This window comes from Balaenoptera borealis, assembly GCF_965194805.1.
Source record: "Balaenoptera borealis genome assembly, chromosome: 16".
In the NCBI taxonomy this organism is placed as follows: Eukaryota; Metazoa; Chordata; class Mammalia; order Artiodactyla; family Balaenopteridae; genus Balaenoptera; species Balaenoptera borealis.
Window position 1 is genome coordinate 54,106,619 of NC_138872.1, and position 14,605 is coordinate 54,121,223.

The 14,605-nt window shown below is 53.4% G+C and overlaps 1 protein-coding gene across 6 annotated transcripts in view; it reads right to left on the minus strand.

The window, feature by feature from the left end:
• The window catches only part of PPL (periplakin), a 57,039-nt gene that overhangs the window by 10,889 nt on the left and 31,545 nt on the right, over nucleotides 1-14,605 (minus strand). For 4 of the 6 annotated variants that reach the window (XM_082362047.1, XM_082362049.1, XM_082362048.1 and 1 more), the window contains exons 2-13: nucleotides 12,311-12,410; nucleotides 8,078-8,161; nucleotides 7,646-7,800; nucleotides 6,864-6,984; nucleotides 6,144-6,269; nucleotides 6,013-6,054; nucleotides 4,776-4,937; nucleotides 4,572-4,679; nucleotides 3,540-3,635; nucleotides 2,140-2,262; nucleotides 1,899-2,045; nucleotides 1,112-1,263 (exon numbers count right to left, since the gene is read on the minus strand). In XM_082362047.1, the coding sequence (XP_082218173.1) occupies nucleotides 1,112-1,263; nucleotides 1,899-2,045; nucleotides 2,140-2,262; nucleotides 3,540-3,635; nucleotides 4,572-4,679; nucleotides 4,776-4,937; nucleotides 6,013-6,054; nucleotides 6,144-6,269; nucleotides 6,864-6,984; nucleotides 7,646-7,800; nucleotides 8,078-8,161; nucleotides 12,311-12,410 (1,416 nt within the window). The remainder of the gene's footprint in view (nucleotides 1-1,111; nucleotides 1,264-1,898; nucleotides 2,046-2,139; nucleotides 2,263-3,539; nucleotides 3,636-4,571; nucleotides 4,680-4,775; nucleotides 4,938-6,012; nucleotides 6,055-6,143; nucleotides 6,270-6,863; nucleotides 6,985-7,645; nucleotides 7,801-8,077; nucleotides 8,162-12,310; nucleotides 12,411-14,605) is intronic. The other 2 variants (XM_082362051.1, XM_082362050.1) reach the window with 1 other exon arrangement.

A 14,605-nucleotide genomic window follows, 5' to 3' on the forward strand; every position in this document is an offset into this window, starting at 1 on the left:
TGGGTTCAACGGACCCCTTCTTTCCCTCCTTCCTTTCTTTGTCTCTCTTTTCTTCAATAGCAAGTCTTACTACCTAAAATTATCTTGGGCTTCCCTGGTGCCACAGTGGTTAAGAATCTGCCTGCCAATGCAGGGGACACGGGTTCGATCCATGGCCCGGGAAGATCCCACATGCTGCGGAGCAACTAAGCCCGTGCGCCACAACTACTGAGCCTGCGCTCTAAAGCCTGCAAGCCACAACTACTGAGCCCATGTGCCACAACTACTGAAGCCCGCGAGCCTAGAGCCCGTGCTCTGCAACAAGAGAAGCCACGACGAGAAGCCCACGCACCACAACAAAGAGTAGCCCCCACTCGCCACAACCAGAGAAAGCCCGCGCACAGCAACAAAGACCTAATACAGCCAAAAATAAAAACAAATAAATAAATTTATAAAATAATCTTGTTTGCTCATTTGTTTTCCCCACCAAGATGTTACCCCTGAGGGAGCAGTACACAGTACGTGCTCAATACATATTTGCTGAATGAATAAATGAAGGAATTCCTTGAATCACTCATTCAACAAGAGTTCTTGGGTACTTGCTTTGCACCAGGTACTGAACAAGGCCCTGAAAATAGTAAATCTCAAGGAGCCCCTGCCCAATGAGACTGACACAGACGCAAAGCACCCTAATGAGAGCAGCATGAGCAGTGGGAGAAGGTGCTTGAGAAAGAAGCAGCAGCCCTTTTCCTGGAGCCAGGGTGGAGGATGAGGGGGCAATCAGGGAAGGCTTCACAGAAGAGGTGACCCCCAGGCTGGGTCTTCAAACCAAGAGGCCTGAGCCAACAGGTGGTGGGTTGGTGTGCAGGTAGAGGGAGCAGTATGTGCAAAGGCCCAGATGCCCTTGCAGAAAAACCACTCCCTGATGTGTGCCCAGAGCCAGAGATTCACACACAAGTCAGCTCGGCCAACGGGATCTGCTGCTGTCCCACTTGAGCCTCCAAGGGGGCGCAGGTTTGGGGATGTTAGTGGCACCCTGAGGTTGAGTTGGGGTGCCCAGGGCTGTGAACGTGGCCTGAGGGGCCCAGGGGGTGCGGCCAGTCCATGCTGGCTCCTTCCTTTGCCCCTGTACCTGTCGGCCAGAGCCACGGCCTCAGGGTCGGTGGGAGGGATCATGAAGCAGACAGCTGGGGCAGTCAGCTCATTCCCTGCGCTGTCCGTGAGGTCCCAGCTCTCCCCGTTGTTCCTCTGCAGGGTGTAGCTGTAGCCCCGAGAGATTAGGCCCTGGTGGGGACAGGCCAGTCAGAACACATGGAGAGACCTGCCCCACCTGGTGGCCAGGAGCCCAGTCACCATCTCAGCCCCACCCCTAACTCTGGGACCTGGGGAGTCTTAGTGTGTTTCTCAGACCCTCCCCAAGAGGTTCCATCATAGAGAGTTGAGAGGGGCCAGCACCAAGAGAACATGTGTCGGGTCTGCCGGCCGAGCACCCACCTGGATTTCCCTTTGGGGAGCCCCCGTGCAGTCCCAGCCCATGTGTTCTCGTCCCTCCATTCCCTGACTTCTGGGGGTGGACATGTGACTCAGGTCTGGCCAATGAGAGAATGGCATCCCTGGCCACAGTGATTGGTTTAGGCTGGACACATGACTCAGAGCGGGCCAGTGAGAACCTTCCCTGGGACTTCTGCTGGAATGACTGGGGCCACTAAGCTGGTAGGACAGAAAAGGCCAGGGCAGCAGGTGGGGTGATGCAGGGGCATTGGCAGAGAGGACCCCATGATGGAGATGAACACAGGCTCCTGAAATATTTGAGACCCTGCATCCAGCCATGTCACTCCTAAGGCCTTTCAGTGACATGAGAAGAGGCAGATCTGGGCCCAGCCTGCCTGAGGCACCTGGAGCACCAGGCAGGGGCTCACCTGGTCACTCTCAAAGTCACAGAGCGCCTCCACGGAGATGGGCTTGAATGGTGTCTCCCGGCGGTACTTGAGGGGTACCACCTGCTGCCCTCGCTTCTGCAGGCCCTGCACCTCGTGCTCGTACTTGTCCAGAGCCTTCTCCTGGTCCTAAACATGGGGGGGAGTGCCCAGGTGAGATCACGCAGCCTTCCCCGGTCAGCAGGCAGGGAGCTGGGGAGGGGCCTGCTCAGGCATCACTCACGTCCAGCTCCCGCAGCATCAACTCAATCTGGTATTGGTCTTTGAAGTCGGGGCTGTATTTCTGGTTCAGGTCTGAGTCCACCTTGCGCAGCAGCTCCTGGGCATCCTTCACGTCTTTGTGGAACTAGAGGAGACCAGGGGGGCCCTGTCACGGACAGGACAGTGCTAGGACACCTGGGGCTAATCCTGGCTGTGACTTTAAGCCCATTCCCAGGTGGGGCTGGGCCTCCCACTCACCCTGAATCCATGGGCTCTGCCACCTGGGGACACCCACAACCCTCCCCAGCCCAGCTTCCTGGGGGGCTTCACAGGGAGAAACCAGGTCCCTTCCCATCAATCCATGCAATGCCACCTCTATGACATATTGTTTTCATGTGTATACACCAGTAAGCTTAGGGTTCGTCTCTATTCCACTCTTCTCTTTGTGCTAGGGACACCCTGACTTATTCTAAGTCTTAGTACATGGAAGATAAGCCTCCCCACTTGGTTCTAGAAAACTCTCTTGCCCATTCTTCAGCCCATTAGCTCTGGAATCATTCATTGTCAGCCGTCCCCTGGGCTGCAGCTATGAACATGACTTTGGGATCCCTGTGAAGCTCATAGCCCAGAAGGGCTGACACTGAACCAGGAGTTAGTTACAATAGTATCGTCTGAGTTCAAGTGTCCCCAAACCACCTACTCATAAGAATCACGTGCAGCTCTCTTGTTAAAAACACAAATTCCTGTGGAAACAATGCAGCATCCATCAACAGGTGAATGGATAAACACAATGTGGTCCATGCATACAATGGAATATTATTCAGCCATGAAAAAGAATGAAGTTCTGGTTCATGCTACAACATGATGAACCTTGAAAACATTATGTTCAGTGAAAGAGCCAGATACAAAAGGCCACATATCATGTGATTCCACTTCTATGAAATATCTAAAATAGGCAAATCCAAAGAGACAGAAAGTAGATGAGAGGTTACCAGGGGTTGGAATGGGGAGTGATTGTTCATTGGGTACAGAATTCCTATTTGGGGTGATGAAGAAGTTTTGGAAAGACAGTGGCAATGGTTGCACAACTTTGTGAATGTGATGAATGCACTGGATTGTACACTTAAAAAAGCCTAAAATGGCAAATTTCATATTATATATATTTTACCAAAATTAAAACTCCACACACCTACTCCTGTGCCTACGCTATCCTGGTGAGTCAGACTCTCCAGCCCCAGCCCCCAGGGAAGGCAGACAAGGGCCCAGCAAGCTTGGGGCACGCCCACGTCATCAGAAGTGTAAGTACTGGGAGGCCTGGGCAGGCAGCCCTGCAAGGCTCCTGGAGGAAGTAGCACTGAGGCCATGAGTGAGCCAAGCAGGCACTGGGTGCTCCCACCAATGGGGCCCTGGGCTGGCAGGTACCTGGTGGTACTCTTCCATGTACTTCAGATGGCTCTCCTCACAGATGAGCAGGTTCAGGTACTCCTTCCAATCTGCATGCACAGCCTCCATGTGAGCCTGCCAGGAGAAAGGAGGCAGACTGCTGCTGGCCAAGCACCGGGGACACGAAGGGAGGGATGGCAGGATTCCAGACCAGGAAAGGATAGAGGAGGGGGTATCTGGCCTCTGCGTATGTGTGGCTCCCAGCCACCTCCCGCCCAGGGGTGGGAGGAGGAGTGAGGGGAACGTGTTGAGGCACCAAGCAGGGCCGCTGTGTACGGGTGCTCAGGTTGTACACTGCACAAGGGACAAGTAGGGGCTGTGTCTGCCCAGACAAAGTGGTGCTTTTTAAAAAATCTCACAAAGGTACTCCCCAAATTCAGGTCCACCAGAGCTCAGAATGTGACTTTATTTGGAAATAGGGTCTTTGCAGATGTAATTGGTTAAGGATCTCAAGATGAAATCATCCTGGATTTAGGGTGGGCCTGAAATCCAATGACTGGTGTCCTCATGAGAAGAGGCGATGACACACAGGTGAGAAGGCCATGTGAAGACACAGAGGCAGATACAGGAGTGATGCAGCTCCAAACCAAGGAATGCCAAGGATTACCAGCAACTACCAGAAGCAAGGAGAGATGAGGAAGGATTCTCCCCTAGAGACCTCAGAGGAAACAAGCCTGCCAAAACCTTGATTTCGAATTTCCGGCCTTCAGAACTATGAGAGAATAACTTTCCTTTGTTTAAAGCCACCAAGTTTGTGGTCATTTGTTACAGCCACAATAGGAAACTAATATGGGCACCACATGGGCTTCAGAAGTCCAGGGACTGAGGGCAGGGCATCGAGATAATGAGAGGACGCAGGGTCAGACAGAGCAAGAGGAGTCAGCAAAATGGAGAGACAGACAGATGGACACAGGACACCCACCTTGGGGCCTGCCTGAGTGTAGGCGGCCCAGAGCAGAGGCCACCCGGAGGGCAGCCTGGAGGAGGCGTCCCTTCCCGGGGCTCACGTACCTCAATGGATTTCCTTCCGGGGTGCTTGGCGGCGAGCAGCTGGTCACCCTCGCCGTGCAGCTTGTTAATTCTCTCCTCTTTGGCCTCCAGGTTCCGGTTGATGAAATTCTGCAGCAGGGGCAGTGGAGGGGCTCATTGTCCAGTCAGGCAGCCCCGTGCTCCTTCCCAGCCCCCTGGCCTGCACCCCCAGAGCCCAGTGCTCACCTCGTACTGGCGCCGGCGGCTGGGGTAGTCGAGGTTGCAGTCGCTCCAGTCATACTGCATGCGGCTCTGGGCCTGCTGGTCCAGCCAGTACAGCTCATTGGTGCAGCGCTGCATGTAGTCCTGCAGCGAGCTCAGGTGCTGCTGCCGTGCCTGAGACGCCGCCTGTGGGCGGGCATGGACAGGGCTGTGGCCTTGCCGGCAAGAGCCTCCCTCCACGCCTCCTGCTCCACTGCACTCCCTTGGATGAGTCACCTGACCGCCCCCCCACCCCGAAACCCCTTCATTCGTTCAGCAAATGTTTTCTGAGAATCTACTAAGTGCTGGGCACGGCTCCAGGCCCTGCGGATACAGCAGTGAACAAAACAAAACCCTCACAGAATTGACATGTTTGTGGAACGTTAGTTTACTCGTCTGCAAAATGGGAATAACGACAGCACTGATCTCATAGGGCACCAACCCTGGCATACAGTTGGTGCTCAATAAACATCAGCAGCTACACTTCCACTTTCTTCTTTAACATGTCATGGTGCTAGGGGGATCGTGGCAAACTACCACAGGGCAAGGAGGAGGGGAAGGAGGAGGGATGTCTGCGTTCCACTCTGCAAATGAGAACAGCAGTGAACACACGTATGGGGCCCACCACGTGCCAGGACTGTGCTAAGGACTTCTCCAGCATCAACTCATGCCATCCTCAAAGCATCCTATGAGCCAGGGACTGGAAGTGACTGCTTTACAGATGAGGAAACTGAGGCTCCCAGAGGCTCAGCAGCTTGTGCTCAAGGTTTCCCCACCAAAAGGGGCGGAGGCAGCCCAGCTCCAGAGCCTCCTACCGGCTCTACTATCACCGTCCCTGCATTCTCACATCTGAGGCGTCTGCAACGTCCACAACATTTATGCATCACTTGTGCAGTTTTAAAAAGAAGACATTCTTTAAAGGTTTTGAAAAAGGAAATAGAAAAACTTCCATTTATTAAGCATGTGGCATTGTATCTGGCACACAGTAGGTGCTCAATAAATAATTAAGAAGCAAATAGTAAGACGAACTGTATCCATGGGGTCTCTTGGGGTTTTCCACGAGCACAGGGCAAACAGGGGCGCCTCTCAGGTAGGGGCTCGGGGTACTGCCTCTTCCCACTTCATCCCCCTCCATCCTGTTTGAAGTGTTTACTGCACACACGTCTGTCCCCACGTGCCCGGCTTCCCATCCCCTCCCATCCCGTGCCCGGGGGCGTCTCACCAGCAGTTTCTGGTACTTGGCCTGGAGTTCGCCGTTCTGCTCCTGAGGACGGAGCCGAGGGCATGGGTTAGGGCGGGAGTGCAGGTGGGAGCCCCTCCTCCCCGGGGCCCCCTCCACCCCCGTGCACGTACCTTGCCCCCGTCCTTGGTCAGGTGGGGCCTGATGGCCTTGACTTCATTGTGGAAGATGTTGTGCTGCTCCACCTGGTGGTCCACCAGCGGCAGGTCTGACCCGAAGCTCTGGCTGCTCAGCTTGTCCTGGCCGGGCGGGTGGAGGGACAACGTGCATGGGGGTGGGCCGGGGACTCGGGACTCGCAGCCTACCCAGCACCCCATACCCCGGGAGCCTCGGCTCTCCTCCTCATGGTGCCGGCCAAGGAGTGAGTGAAGTGGCCCCGGAGGGACGCAGAGAGAGGCTGTCACATCCCAACTCATTTAATCTCACAGCAACCTCAGAGGCCCTCACGGTTACTGTTTCCATTTCACAGATGGGGAAACAGAGGCTCGGCCGGGGGGAGTCACTTGCTTGGGGTCACCCAGTGCCCGGGCTTCTCCATGGTGGAGATGGGCTGGTGAGGGCACAGGAAGGGCAGTGGCCGGCCAGAAATCTGGCCACTGCCCCCAGCCTGCCAGGGCTCCAACAAGCCCGGGAGGGTCCCAATCTCCACCACTTCTGCTGTGTGACCCTGAGCTAGGCACTGCACCTCTCTGAGCCTTGCTCATCTCATTGACACAAACATCAGGAAACACCGGGAACACAACTCCCTCCCTGGCAGGACTGTGGTGCCCGTTCAATGGTAGGGGTCCCCCTGGCCCACACACAGCCCCACCCAGCTGAACCCGGGTCCATACCAGCTTTTCCTCCACCAGCGCCTCCCAGTTGACCTGCGGGTCCACCTCCTTCACTGCCAGGTTGTAGACCTGCTTGTGTTTCCCGCGGAGGTTGGTCACACGCTCCTTCAGCTGACAGATGCTGAGCGGGGAGAGTGGCCACCCTGGTTAGCGGGGCTGGTTGGCGGGTGCACTGCCCATGCCACGAGGGGGGCCCTCCCACCCCAGCCCCTGGCCTCAGCTTTCTGCTCAGTGGCCTGGTAGGACAGGGTGACTGTGGCCTTGGGTCCAGGCAATCACTCCCACCCTGCTCCTGTCCACTTTCCTTCATTCTACCTTCCCCCACCAATGTTTCCTGAGAGCCCTACTCTGTGCCCAGAACCACAGGAGGTTCCAGAAGAAACAGGCAGATCTGCTGCTCTCTGGAGCCCACCATCCAGCAGGGCTACAGGGTGGTGGGGGCCGTGACAGTGAGAGTGCTTTGTCCACATCTAAGCTGAGGCGAGAGCCAGGCGCTCGGGAAGCCAGCTGGGCATTAGGCAGGAGAGAATGTGTTCACAAGCTTGGAGGTCAGGGGGCTGTGGTCACACTCTGACCAGGACAGGAGACACCAGCGCTCCGAGCCTCAGTTTCCCCAACTGAAAAATGGGTTGTCGTGAGGATAACATAAAGTGTTTGGCTCGTGCTGGCATCCAGTTAACCCTCAACAAACCCCAACTCGGGTTCCTGAATGCTGAGTGGCTGCAGCCCCCCTGCCCTGGCCCCGAGCAGGTCCCTCAGGACCCGAAGCGGAGGGGACCTACTCCTCGGCGATCATGTCCCCCTGGGGGTGCTTCATGTGCTTGGCGATGGCCGCGTCTGCCTCCAGCACATACAGCAGCTTCTCTGAGTCTGAAACCTTCTGCAGGGCCGAGTCCCGGTGCTCTGGCTGCTGGCCCTCCTGCAGCCGGGCCAGGTCCTGTGAGAGTCACAAGAAAGGGGAGGGGAGAGAGAGTGGGCAGGGACTCAGTGGGCACAGCTGGGATGGGAGGGATGGGAGGAGAAGGGCGAGCGATGGCCTCCCCCAGACCTGCCCAGCCTCTGCTCAAAGTGCCTGCTGTGGCCGGCGCGGGACACAGCTGTGCACAAAGAGACATGGCCCCCGCCCAGCCCAGGGGAGAGGAAGACCCCCAGAAAGGCAAGTCACAGATAAACCTCACAAAGGTGACTGCAAGTTCCTACAAGTTGGTGCTTACCAAGGAAACACAGCAGAGGTGGAACATGGGGGACCTGCTTGAGCTCTGGGGGTCAGTGAGGCCCCTCTGAGGTGGTGACACAGGCTAAGAAGGAAGGAAGAAAGGGAAGAGTGCTCTAGACAGAGGGAATAGTCTGTGCAAAGGTCCTGTGGGAGGAAAGGATGGCTGTGATTGAGGCCAGAAGGAGGGACGGGGGAGGAAGTGGGAGACGGGGTCCCACCTATCCTGAAAGGGCAATTCCTCCAGGGGCTCTGCAGGGAACAGGGTACAAGCTGGGAGTACAGTCAGGGGTTGTGACAGGGCCCGGGTGAGAGCTGAGGGTGGCCCACGCTGGGGTGTCACCAGTGAAATGGCAAGAATGGACAAAGTGGGTGGGCATCTGGGAGGTACAATCGATAAGTCGCTGATGAGCCCAGGGTCTCTGCTTATTTAGGGAAGAACAATGAATGGGCAGCGGGTACAGCAGGTTTCTAAACACAGCCCATGAATCCACTTAGTGGACTTTCAGGGAGCACGGCTGGGCACTGTGCCAGGCCCGGGGGACCCAAGGCCCAGGGGGGATGAGTCAGAGACTGGACTGGGAGTCCAGAGACTGGACGGGGGTCACATGGGGGAACTCGCGAGGCCAGTCCCCTCCCCTCGCTGGGTCTCGGCGTCCCCATCTCTGCAATGGGAGTAAGAGAAACCCCTGCTTCAGAAGAGGCATCCAAGTGACCCAAGGACTCTCCCTCGGCAGCGAGAAGGTGGGAGCACAGACGCGGGCTCGTCAGGGACGAGCCTCGAAACCATGCAAGTGAGAGGAGCCGGACACGGAAGGCCACGCTGCGCAGGACTGGTTTACGGGAACTGCCCCGAGTCGGCTAATCCACAGGCAGAAAGGAGATGAGTGGTTGCCAAGGGCTGGATGGGAGTGGGAATCTGCAGTCAATGGACACAGGAGATCTTACGAAGGGATGAAAAAGTTCTGAAACCAACCTATAGAAATGACTGCACCACTTGGTGATGTTACTAGAAATCATTGCACTGTACGTTTAAAGGGGGTGCATTTTTCTCATCTGTAAAACATGCCTCAATAAAGATGTTAAAAAAGAAAAAGGAAGAAATGGCAAAAGGAGAAAGAACTGAACAGAAGTGATGTGGTGCCTGGTACAGTGTCAAACGACTCAACTTCCTCTCGGAGGAAGAGAAGGTATCCAGCCCGTTCTTCCAGGTCTTTCCTGGGCCGGGAGGGCTGAGCAGCAAGTGGGCCCAGCGCCCTGAGGGGCTTGGGGATGAGGTCGACATGGCAGAAGTCCAATGGCGCTGGGCCATCGCCCCACCATGGGTGGGTCTGGCCAGTTAAAAAGTTGCAACAAAATGTCATGGTTCTTGGCTTGGGTGGAATTTTATCAGCTCCACCATCACCAGCTGATCTGAAGCTCTGCTGGGCAGTTATAGTGTCAAAGATTAATTTTGCAAAAGGAGGAAGTAAATTAATCATTTCCTAATTCACACAGGTGCAGGTGCTGTGTGGGAACGCAAGCCCTCTCCAGCCGAGACAAGAAAGAACATCTAGTGGAGAGATGCCACGTGGGTGTTCGACAGTCAACAGTTGGACAAGACTGATCAATGGGAACAGAGGTCAGCACAGTGGTTACCTCTGGGGGATATTGATTGGGACGGTCCCTTGGGACCCTTCGGGAAATGTCCTCTATCTTGACCTGAGTAATGGTTTCATGGGTACCTACTGAGGCAAAAACTCACAAGGGTGAGCTCTTAAAATCTGGACACTTTCCATAGACAAGTTTTTTAAAGTTAAAAAAAAAAAAAAAGTCATAGGGACTGACATATCTTGTAAATGACACACACACACTGATGGACAGATGAAGGATAAAGCAAATCCAGGAGATGTTACTGGTACAGATCCAGGAGATGTGGTGAGGATATGGATATTCTCAATTCTTCCAACTTTTCTGGCGTTTAAAAATTGGGATAGACACAAAAGGTCACATACTGTATGATTCTGTTTATATGAAATATCCAGAATAAGTATATCCAAAGAGACGGAAAGCAGATTAGTGGTTGTCAGGGGCTGTGGGGAGGAGGATGGGGAGTGACTGCTGATGGGCATGGAGTTTCCCTTTGAGGCGATGAAAGTGCCTTGGAACCAGATAAAGGCAGTGGTCGCACAACATCGTAAATGTACAAAATGCCACAGAACTGTACACTTTAAGTGGTTAATTTTATCTTATGTGAATCTCACTTCCATAAAAAAATAGGAAAGTTCAAGAGAACATTTGGGTAGTAAAATTAATAATGATGTTTCCTTCCAAAAAAAGGAAGGAAGGAAGGAAGAGAAAAGACAGAAAGATTAGCCCATGCAGTCTTCAAAGCGTGGTTTCTTTTTTTAAGTTTGTTCATTTGAATGAAAAGAAAATAGTTCAAAATTATCTCCCTAAAACATCCTTGTTACTTTGAGTCATTACTCTAAGCAAATACAATGAGAGAGCTGGATGCTATTCACACACACGCACACACACAGGAAAAGGTCACAGATACACCAGAAGGTTAATGGATGATCGTTCTCTCTGGTGGTGGAATTATACGCCATCTTAATTTGCTTCGTTATACTTGTTTATCGGTCCTGAAATGTTTGTAACGAACACATATTACTTTTATTAGGAGGAAAAAGGGACACACTCCAAAAAGCTGTTTTCATTTAGGAAAGCACACGCCACCATGGCAGTCACAAGAGAGGGGACAAAAAAATTGCCAAAGCAGCTAGGTACCAGGGCAAGGGCATGGCCAGAGGGAAGGATGCTGGCAGGGCCGGCTGAGGCCAGAAAGAAAGGTGGGAGGTGGAGGCAGGAAAGGAATGAGAGAGGGGAGGGGGGACCCTGGGGGAGGGGGGACCCTCTTGCCTTTCTTGCCCCACTCTCCCCATGTCCCCACTTCTCACCCTCCCAGCTGTGCCATCCCCAGCCCACCCCTGTCCCTCAGGTCTCAGGGGGACTGGCCCTCAGGTGGGTGGATCCCTTGGCTGTCAGAGGAGTGGCAGCCACGTCTGGGCCTGGGGACAGCAGCGGGGCCGGCCGGACCTTGACCTCTCTCGTGACCTGGCCACCCTCAGCCACCCACTCCTCTGGACCGGCCTCTTAGTCATGCCTGGAATGCAGATGAAATACAGATGCCCAGTTAAATTCAAATTTCAGATTAACAATGGATAATTTTATAATATTATTATATCTCAAGTAGTGCATGGGATATACTTATACAAAAAAAAAAAATTGTGTTCTAAAATTCAAACTTAACTGGATACCCTATATTTTTATTTGCTAAATCTGGCAACCCCACCTGTGGGATGCCTCTGGGGTCAGCTCTGTCACTGACATAGTCCGCCCTGGCCCTCTCTGAACCTCAGTTTCTCCAGCTACAAAAAAACATATAAACTCAACCGCACTGGGCTGTGGAGGGTTCAGAGAGGAGGTGGTCATTTTAGCAGCTCACAGGAGTGAGCAGGGCTCCGGTGTGGCCCACGGTGCAGGATCCCCAGGAGAACCTTTGGGCTCAGGTCGGTTGTTATCCCCATGTTACAGGAGAGGAAACTGAGGCACAGAGAGGGAAAGTGATCTGCCCAGCCTGCATCTGAGTAGTGGCAATGGTAGGAGAAGTAAGGACGATGATGTTGATAATAATTGTGAGCCCTGCACTGCAACTGCATAATCTGATCGAATCTTTACAGCAGCCCGGCAGGTGGGGACAATCGCTCTTATCCTTTCAGAGGGAATCGCATGAACAGAGAGGTAAGGTGACTTCCTCAAGGTCACACAGCAAGTGGCAAAGCTGGGATCCTAACCAGAGCCTGGATCCTGAGTCTGTGGTTCTCCTCCAGCTGGGGCCAATCAGCTGCAGCAACTTAGTACCCGGGGTGGAGGAGCTGCTATTACCAGCAATAATGAGGTTCCTCTTCAGTGCATCTCCACCTGGGCACTTTGACATTTGCAGCTGGATCATTCCGTGTACGGGGCTGTTCTGTGCACTGCAGGGTGTATAGCAGCATCCCTGGACTCCACCACTAGACGCCCGCCCACTGCACTCCCCCAGTTGTGACGGCTAAAAATGTCTCCAGATGTGACCACATGTCCCCTGGGGGCAGAATCACGCCCAGGTGAGAACCACGGGGTCAGACAAGCCCCTGGTCCTGAGCAGGGCTGGTGGCACAGGGGGCACCAGGGTGGGAGATGGGGCACTCACGCTCTGCAGCTTGGCCTCCGTGTCCACGATGTTCCTCTCCACCTGGTCGGCATTCTTCTGCAGCTGCTCAATCAGCTCTGACAGCTCCTTGATAGAGATGCTGCAGGCGGAAGAAGGGAGGTAGGCCGAGGGTCAGAGGGCAAGGGCCGGGTTCCCACCAGCACCCAGCCTCCCAGGCTGTCCCCAGCCCCAGGCTCGGAGCAGGAGCTGTCCAGTGAGCCTCAGATGGAGCTTGGTTGTCCCCTCAGGGCAACGTCACTAAAGGCACAGAAAAGAGGCAGCACCTGGCAGGGAATCAGCCCTCGCTCTGGCCATCACTCTAACGCTTCTATTTTACCATGTTGGCAGAGCACACTTACCCTTTTTTTCCACATTTTTTACTGAGATGTAAAATTCACCCTTTTAAAGTGTATAATTCAGTGGTTTTTAGTGTATTCACAAGGTTGTATAACCATCATCACTATGTAATTCCAGAATGTTTTCATCACCCCCAAAAAGAAACCCCGCATCCTTTAGTACTCACTCCTCACCATCCTGCCCTACAGCCCCTGGCAACCACGAATCCACTTTCTGTCTCTATGGATTTGCCTATTCTGGACATTTCATAGAAATGGAATCATACGAGTGAGGCCTTTCATGTCTAACTTCTTTCACCTAACAATATTTTTGAGGGTCATTCATGTTACAGCATGTGTCAGTGCTTCATTCCTTTTTATGGCTGCATAATACTCCACAGCTTGAATATCCCACATTTTATATATCCAGTCACCCACTGATAGACATTTGGGTTGTTTCCACCTTTTGGTCATTACTGATCAGGCTGCTATGAACATTCCGGTACAAGTTTTTGTGTAAGCGGCATTATTAAATACCTGATACTTTTAATCTACTCACTCTTTATATTTAAATAAATTTACTAAAAAAGGGAACTTGCTCTTCCCATTGCAAACATAAAACCAGAAGTCCTTGCCATCAATGGAGGTAACCACCAAAATAAATTCCACAGAAATAAAAGGACGGCATTAAGTTCTAGCCAGACACTCGGCCGCCTGCACACGTTGAAACTGAGCCTTGCCATCACCTGCTTAAAAGCAGAGCTTGGCACATACTGCAGCCAAGTTAGAGCTGTGCTGGCACCAGGCTGAGACCTCCTGGGTGTTCTCAGAGCACCTGAGAGAGACCTGAAATCAGAACGGCTTTCTCACTTGGTGTTTCTGTGTGTCCTCCTGTCACATCTGTCTGCCCCCCGAAATCACACCACAGACCACTCTGGCAAACACTACTGTGGGATTGAAGACCTTGGCTTTGGACTCAGATGTGGGTTCTCGCTGTGCGACTTGGCCAAGCTGCTGTCCCTCTCTGTGCCTCTGCTTCCCGCTGTCAGATGGACCTTTCCCAGTGGGGTGTTAGGGATGGGAGTGAGGTTATGCAGGCAAAGAGCTGGGCGCCCAATAAATCTCACAAAGGTTCAAAGGTTCATGATTACAGTCGTTAAGGAGCCTTACTGATCCAGCTCCGACTTTGTTTTCTTTAAACAAAGGAAGAAACAAAGACCAGAGAGGGAAAGCAACTTGGTTAATGTCACACAGCCAGCCAGCCAGCTGGCCAGCAACGGTCAAGATTAGTACTTAGTCCTCTAATCTCCATCAAAGACCTTTTATACCAGCTCCACAGTGGGGCCTGAGAAGCTAAGCACCCAGAAGCATCATTCTGCCCACACTCAAGCACTTACTATGTGCCAGGCCCAGTAATGCACACAGGCACAGCCACCCCCAGACTGGGAGGAAATCAGCATTTATAGAAATAGTCACGAGACTGAGGCAGGCATGACCAGGCAAGCCTCCTGACCAGCTTGGTAGGAATGGGGGTGGTCAGTGAAGGCTTCCTAGAGGAGGTGGTGGTGGCTGGGTTCTGAAGGATGAAGAGGAGTTGGGGTTTGTGGGCAGAAGGCTCCAATGAAGAGAGGCCATAAAAGAGGCAGGTCCTGGGTGTGTCCCTTGGGGTGGGCCAGGGCAGGGCTCTTGACCGTCAAGCAGAGAGGGCAGCCAGCTCTTCAGAGTGGAATTCCTCAAATCAAGGCCTGGGACCCACCTATTGCGGCATGAAACATTCAGATTCCCAGGCACTAACCCAGAGCCTCTGAATCTGGATCTCCAGAGATGGACCCAGGAAGCTGTATTATTACTACTATTGTTTTTACAGGTTCCCCAGGGGACCCTGGTACCCTCCAGGGTTTGAGGTCCAACACCGCAGGTACTGCTGGCATGGGGGGAAGCTGGAGGGGGGTGGAAACAG